General features: G+C 53.3%; 1 protein-coding gene across 1 annotated transcript; it reads right to left on the bottom strand.

Annotated features, from left to right (window-relative positions):
* Positions 1-252: 252 nt before the first annotated feature.
* Positions 253-2087, bottom strand: LOC138102649 (inactive tyrosine-protein kinase 7-like). The gene is made up of 5 exons (XM_069000371.1): positions 1944-2087; positions 1421-1465; positions 964-1257; positions 549-587; positions 253-380 (listed from the first exon to the last, which is right to left on the bottom strand). The coding sequence occupies exons 1-5, from the start codon at positions 2029-2031 to the stop codon at positions 253-255; spliced, it is 594 nt and encodes a 197-aa protein (XP_068856472.1). The 5' UTR covers positions 2032-2087.
* Between the last annotated feature and the right edge of the window lie 5441 nt (positions 2088-7528).

The following is a 7528-nucleotide window of genomic DNA, read 5'->3' on the forward strand; positions in this document are numbered from 1 at the left end:
GCCTGAGGCAGGGATGCATTTGGTCTGTCCCTCCACACTTTCTCATTCAAGCACAAGAACTCTGAAAAGTAGAATCTTCCTCACTTCCGAAGTTTTTCTCCCCTCAGATGACAAAGGAAAAGCCTGAGAGACTAAGCTTCTTGGGACATGAGCTTTAGGATCCACCCATTCTAAAGCATCATGTGTCAGACAGCAGCAACTCTGCATCAGGGTACAATTTTGTCCTAATCTTTTGCCCTCGATTTCCCCAAATCACTCACCTTTTCTCATGGCACAGGCTGCAATCAGGAGGAGGAGGAGGAGGGAGAGGGTCACCACTCCAATTATGATTCCTATGATGGTGTGGAGTTTCTGGGGATTGGTAGCTGGGGGCAAAGAAGCTGTTGGAGAACAGGAGGTCACATGGGGAGAGGAAGCAGAAAGGAGGATATGCCCTTAGAACTGACCTAGATACTGGTCCTTGTACCTGCCAATGTCCTGGTGTTGGCAGCGGGGGAACCTTGGCCCAGTGCTGAGGGACATTGGGTGTGAGGGAGGGAATCACTCACCAGCAGTGGATGTCCCTGCCTGGGAGCTGGACCCTATGCCTGGGAGGAGAAAGGGACAGAGAGTCTGCAGCTGCCCCAGGTCCTGCACAGACTGAGACTCTGTGGGGACCCCCAATCCACCCTCTATCAACTGTGGGGATCAATAAATGAATGCCCTGCTCAGCTGTGGCTCTGCATTAGATCTGGCACCACCACTCTGCCCTTTCTGTGATGCTGGGGCAGGAGAGGAGCAGGATGCTCTGCTGGGACTGGCAGGAGTGTCCCTGGTGCCCAAGGCTGTGCTGAACTGCACCCTGATGCCCAGCATCCCAACTGCCCAGGGACATGCCATGGGGCAGGGCAGGGTCCTCTCCATCACCTGGGGTCTGGGGGGTCTGGGAGTGTTTCCTGTGTGTGCTCCAGTGCCACGACTCACCTGTGACCCTCACGTTTGTGGGAGCACTGAGGGCAGAGTTCCTCACTCGGTTGTTGCTGTCCTTCTGCTGGTATCCACATGTGAATGTCCCTGCGCTCTCCCTTGTCATAGGGAAAAAGGTGATGTAGTTCCCCTGCCCCTGTTGGGCTTTCAGGCTGTGCACCTGCACCCCATCCTTGCAGAAGATGATTCGGGTGAAAGGAGATTTCCAGGAAATTTGGCACTGCAATATGACCTGTTCTCCTTCCTGTGCAGCAGTGGGGGTCACATCAAAGGCAGGAGCTGGGAGGTCACCTGGAGAGATGGCACCGGGATGGCTCAGGACAGTGTTACTGGTCTCAGGACAGGAAGGGGAAGAGTTTCCCCTCCAGGGCTTTACACATGGGGGACAAAGATGTTCCCCTTTCCATCTCCAGTCCCACACAACTCCCCTTACAGGACCTATCCCTGTACTCACCATGCCCTGGGGAGCTGCAGATGTCCTGGGCCATCACACCGGCACCTGCACCGTGGGGCACAGAGGGGTTTGGTCAGACAGGCAGCAGCCCAGCTCAGCCCCGTGCCCCTGTCCATGTTCCCACTGCTGAGTCTGCTGGGCCAGAACCTTCCCACCCATGGGGCTCCAGACTGCATCTGCTTGATCTCCCAGATTTATACTTTAAGCTGATTGTGGATTGGCTTCTGATTCCAGATGGATGCTGCTGGCTCCCTAAAGCATTTTAGCATCTCCCATGTCTCACACTGTGAACAGAACCACTTTAGAGGAATTGGAGATTGCCCCTTTGCTCAGAGGTGCATGGGAGCTGGAGGAAGCACTGGTCCTGCTGCCCTCCCCAGAGCAGCTCTGCCCCTCAGGGCTGCACGGCTGCTCCACACACCCTTTCCCCTGGGGCCTGCCCTGGGCCCAGCACGGGCCCTGTCCTGCCCCGCTCAGCAGCCCTGCAGTGCTGAGCCCCAAGGCAAAGCCATCCCCAACTCACCCAGCAGCAGCAGCAGCAGGAGGAGGAGGAGGAGGAGGAAGGCCGGGCGAGCAGGAGACAGCCTGGCACATCCCCCCTGGGCCAGCATTGTTTGGGGCACTGCAGCCACAGCCTCTCCTTGCAGCGTCTGCTGTGGGCTGAGCTCTGCCCAGCGCTTCAAGAGCTGCCTGGCCCGGGGCTTGCAGCGTGCCTGGGACTGGTCCTGCTGTGTCTTTGAGGGTGGAAGGACCTTCCCACACTGAGCAGCTGTGGTCAGCAGGGGCCCTGCCTCAGCCCCCACTGTGGCCACTGCGCCTGCAGAGCCCCCGCTTTCATTTCCGCACCCTGCGAGCCCAGAGCACGAGCCGTGTGTGCCTGTCCCTCTGGGGCAGCCTCCTCCCTGCAAAGCCCTCCTGAACCTGGCCCCCACCCTGCTCTGCCCTCTCCTCACTGCTGCTCCCAGCTCTTCTGCCAGATATGAGAGAGAACCTGGATTGCATGGAGCTCCCTGAGGATGGCTGAGGAGCCAAGGGAGAGCTCCTGGGTGAGGATTAAAGAGAGCAGAGCTCCAGGTGATATTAGAGTGAGAGTCTGCTCCAGACCTTCTGAGCAGGGAGAACAAGGGGATGAGGCCTCTACTGACAGACAGGAGCAGCTTCACGATCACAGGGCCTGGTCCTTGTGGGGAATTTCTACAGCTCCAATATCTGCTGGAGGCACAATATGGCAGGATATCTCCTTGTTCCAGGACTGGGAGAGTCAGACATGTCTGGACTGTGAAATTCACTGAGACCAAAACATCCCTGTGCATGACATTTGCAGTGCCACCTGCTCCATCCCCTCCCCACAGGAGCTACCAGGAGCTGTCAGCCTGGACCAAGGAGATGTATGCACAGTTTCTGCAGCTGTCATTCCCTTGGATTCACCCCTCCTGCCTGTTTGCACTCGATCTTTCACTTCACTAGATTGACAAACAAATAGGAAATGATGTTTTTTTCTTGTGCTCCCAACTGCTCAGATGTTGTGCTGACTTTCACTGACTGTGAACTGTGGGTCTCATATAAAACTGCTCATCAAGGGGGACCCAAATCCTTTCCTGCTCAGATTGCCTTGAACACCCCTCTATCCAAGTTCCTCTTAAAGAGGATTGCATCTATGTCCTTTGCATGCATTTTGCTGAGGCGCTTTGATGCCCGAGCCAGATTTTCTAGAGGTTCCTTGTGTTGGGGATGATGTGTTATCCCATCCCATCCCATCCCATCCCATCCCATCCCATCCCATCCCATCCCATCCCATCCCATCCCATCCCATGCATGGGGTATTAATCTGTTTTGTTTTGTTTGTGGCCAGGGGTGGTGGCTGTCCCCAACCCCATCCTCCCTGGCTCTGGGGCTATCATGATGTTCCAGAGCCAAGCCGACGTTTCTGGAGGGTGATGGGGGCAGTGCAAAAGGCAGCCCCTCTCTTCCAGCATGGGCTGTTCAACGAGACACACATGGCCGGTATCTCAGGCCAGAGATCCGGCTGTTCCTGTGGGTTTTGCCTGCTTCTTTTCGGGTTTTTTTTGCTTTGGCACTGCCACTGAGCTTGCTGGCTTGGCTTCTCTCACTGCTCTGCTGTCGGGAAGCCCAGAGCCAGTGTGTGCCCCCCAGGACCTGGGAACACCCCACTTCCCGCCAGGGACCGCCCCTCTGCACAGCCCAGACCCAGGTTCCAGCCAGCACCGATGAGAAATCCCGGGGAGTCTCTCTCTGCCGTGTCCCAGAGCCGGGCTGCTGCTGCTGCCCAACCCCTGCCGTGCCTCTGCCGTCTGCTCCGCGTTTGTGCGACACTGCAGCTGTTCACCCTCTGCCTGCCGGGAGGTCCTGCTGTTCCAGCGTGCTTCTCCTGAGGCTCGTGCTACAGCTCCTTTTGCTATCCAGAGGGGGCACAGGGATCGGCTTCCCCATGGGGTTCGTAAAGGAAGTTCCTTCTCCATCCCTTCCTGCCGGCTGTGCCCGCCATCGCCCACACGGAGAGAGGCGGCCGGACCCGCGCCACAGCGCCCCCTGCAGCCGCGGGGGAGCCATCGCACCCGCCCTGCCCGGCCGGGAGCCACCAGCGCCCCTGCTGGCCGTGAGCGGAACTGCACCGGGGGGAAAGTGCCTGTGGCCGGGACAAGGCTGTTCCTGGGACTCTGGTTCTGTTTGTTGTGGCTGCCATCGTTGTTGTTTGTTTGTCTTGAGACAGATATATTAGTAAAGAACTGTTACTCCTTTTCCCATATCTTTGCCTGAAAGCCCCTTAATTTTGAAGTTATAATAATTTGGAGAGAAGGGAGTCATATTCTCCATTCCAAGGGAGGCTCCTGCCTTCCTTAGCAGAAACCTGTCTTTCAAACCAAGACATTCCTGATGTTTGCTTTAGCAGTTCTTCCCTTGAGGTGCCTCTTTACCTTGAGCACAGAACAGAGGTTGCTTTTTCTCTGCACCACAAATGCAAGGGCCCTTCCCCATACCCGAAGCCAAACCCATTTTGGCCAAGGCCAACAAAGACACAAGTGACAGTGCTGGTAATACAGGCACTCTGGAGCCGTCTCCTTAGAACATTATTTGGATTTTTACTTTTTCCATAGCTCTGAACTGCCCTTATGTCCCTCCTGCTCAATGTGGGAGATCTGGAGATACTCAGTAAGGACTTGAGAGAGCTCTTGGACTGTTCCAGCTGTGCCACTTTGGGGGACATGCAGCCATGAGGTCAAACCAGAGCACCACTTTGGGGGAAGCTGGAGAGAGCTGCTGGACCCCTGTGGCCGCTCAGGCCAGCACTGACCATCCTGCCCTGATCTCCCCCTCTGACAGCAAAGTGTCCTCAGGGAGGAGGTTCTGGGGCTGTGCATTCACCACAGCTGTACAGGCCTGTCTCACTGACAGAGCTGGGCTTTGCAGGGCTGGTTTTCTCCTCATAGGTGCAGTTCTGCCAACTGTGAGAGCAGAGGAGGCTCTCTCAGGGCAGGGACTGATCATCAGGGCACTGCTAAAGGTCTGTGACCAGAGCCCAGCCCTTCATTTCTCTGTTCCAAGGGAAAAGCCATTCTGTGTGAACTGGGAAGGACCAGAGTCTTTCCTCCCTCCCAGTTCACAGCTGATATTGGGAACATCATGAGAGAGGAAATAACAACCAGAACAAATTAAATCTGAGTAAAGCGTGTTTTAACCTAGAAGTGCAGAAGTGAAGATGTGTTAACCCCAGTCCTGTTGTTCCCATTTGTCCTGAGCTCATGGTAAGGACAGCGGGTGCTGGACTCAGCTGCTCACACACAAACCTCTGGTGACAGCAGAGCTGCCCCGGGCTGTCCATCCATGGAGCCCCAGAAGGGCACAGCTCTGCTGCACAGGAGAGCTGCCTCACCCACGGGTTTGTGCTCAGGGCACTTTGAGAGGTTTTTCAGGTTGATGAGCCAGAATGTTTCTATTTTAAGGGGCTCCATTGCCCCACAGGAATTTTGGAACAGAAACTTGAAGCCAGGGGAGTCACTCAGGGCAGATTTAGAGAACCACATGAAAAGTTTGGAAACTTGATTGTTGAGGTAGGCAGCTGCATTGGATGTACCTGATCAGCCCGACTGGAGCAGTGGGGTTGGAGCAGAGGAATTCCAGAGGTACCTGCAAGCTCAGCCAGGGTGTGCAACAGTCCCCAGGGCAGGAATTGCCTTGGGGGAGAGGAGCTGTGCAGGAAGAGCCCCTTGCAGAGGTTTCCTCTCTGCTTTGCTGTGTTTGTGCAGCCTGTGAGTGTGGGGAGGAAAACCACAGCAGCGGGGCTGTGCTGTGCCCTGCAGCTTGAGAGCAGAGCTTCCAGCCAGGGAACGAGCTGCCTTGGCTCTGGTGTTGCTGTGAGAAAAAAAGACCTGAGTCACTGTGAAATTTTAAATGTTACCAAATGTTCAATTACTACAATAAATTCCATTAATAGTGACCTCTAACAATTGCTATCTCTTCATTTTTCTGCTATTAATTTTCTGTTTTCCACGTTTTTAATTGTGAGTGTTTATTTCATTTACACCGTTATTCCAAGTCTGTACAGTGAATGAATTCTAAAGAATTCAAAAAGATTTCTAAAGAATTATGAGATGAAAAGTATGAAGATTCAATTATAGAGAGAATAGAAACTTTTATTAAAACAAAGAAGGATGAGATAATGCAGGAGAAACTGCTGAGAGCTTCTCATCTCCACAGCTTTTTCCAAAATCTTATGGCAGACAGAGACACAACAGCAGAAAGGCAGAACACTCTCTGTAGGTCTCCACACACCTGCACTCCCAAAGCTCTGCCATGGCACAACAAGTCCTTGCATCATTGCTATGGGTGGGTCCTCCTCTGCCCACCCCTCTCACAGCTCCATCCTGCCCCAGTTATCAGCTCCTGTTCTGCCTTTCCCCACCCCACAGAAATCTCCCTCTCCACTCGGGTGTGCCTGGAACTCCAGCTGCTCTCCCCGCTCAGTTCTCAGGTGGTGTCAGCACAGAGGCACAGGTGGGCTCAGGTCCCTGGGACAGGGGTCCCCAAGCCATGCAGCTCCAGCAGGGATGAACCTGGCTCAGCTTGGCTCTCCTGCTCATCCTCATGCTGACTTTGTTGGGAATCAGAGGAGAACAGTGGAAGGTGCTGCTGGGAGTTCCTGAAGCAGTGGGCAGGAGCCTGGGTGTCGCTGTTGTACTAGGGACGGTGAGAGAAACAACATAGACTTCAGTCCAGGAAAGGGATGGAATTATTTATTAATTTCCAAACTTGTTTATACAATCTGGTTCATTTGAAAGGCATAAGGTTATTGGTCCTTTGACCATCCACCTCTTAGAATGATTGGTTAAACCCTACAACACCCATTTCAAAATATTTCTCCAGTCAGTAACATAACAAGCTGCATAACAATCTTGCAGGTGCAAGATAAAAGATTTGTTTACAAAACCTCTCACTGTTCCCAGCCAGCATGCATGTGAAAGTAAAACTTTTCCTGCTTCAAGCCCCATGTTCAGCTGCTGCAGAAAACTGTGTGTCTCCTGTAAGCCTTGTGTCCTGCTGATCACACCTGGGCATGCGATCTCCTGGACACCCACACAACACCCAAGTGCCACCAGAAACCTCCATGCACAGCACTGGATCTTTCAGGGTAGGATTCCCATGGCTTCCTGTGCTGTAGCCAGGAATTTCACTGCCATTCAGCCGGAGACAAAGGACATGACAAAGCTCCCTGCATGGGGCCAGAGCCCCTGAATCCAGAGCCCTGTGCAGCTCAGGCAGATACAATTGTAGCGGGTTCGGTTTGGCGGAAACACCAATTTAGTGTTGTGGTTTGGTTCAAAATACTCATTACTCTTTATCTTCTGTGAGATAAGAATTAGGAGAAATGCAAAGCAGGCACCAAACTTGAAAGAATATAAAGTTTATTAACAGACCTAAAAGAGGGAAAAAAAATTATACCACACCTTCAGAACTCTTCTCCTCCTCCAACCTTCCTCCCTTCTCCCACTGACAATGTAAAAAGCCAACCCTTACGATGTTCAGTCTGTTTTCCACTTCCATAATAACCTTGTTCAGTCCATTTAGAAAGAGAAGTCTCTTCTTGCTCAT

The sequence above is a fragment of the Aphelocoma coerulescens genome, unplaced genomic scaffold (assembly GCF_041296385.1).
Source record: "Aphelocoma coerulescens isolate FSJ_1873_10779 unplaced genomic scaffold, UR_Acoe_1.0 HiC_scaffold_97, whole genome shotgun sequence".
In the NCBI taxonomy this organism is placed as follows: domain Eukaryota; kingdom Metazoa; phylum Chordata; class Aves; order Passeriformes; family Corvidae; genus Aphelocoma; species Aphelocoma coerulescens.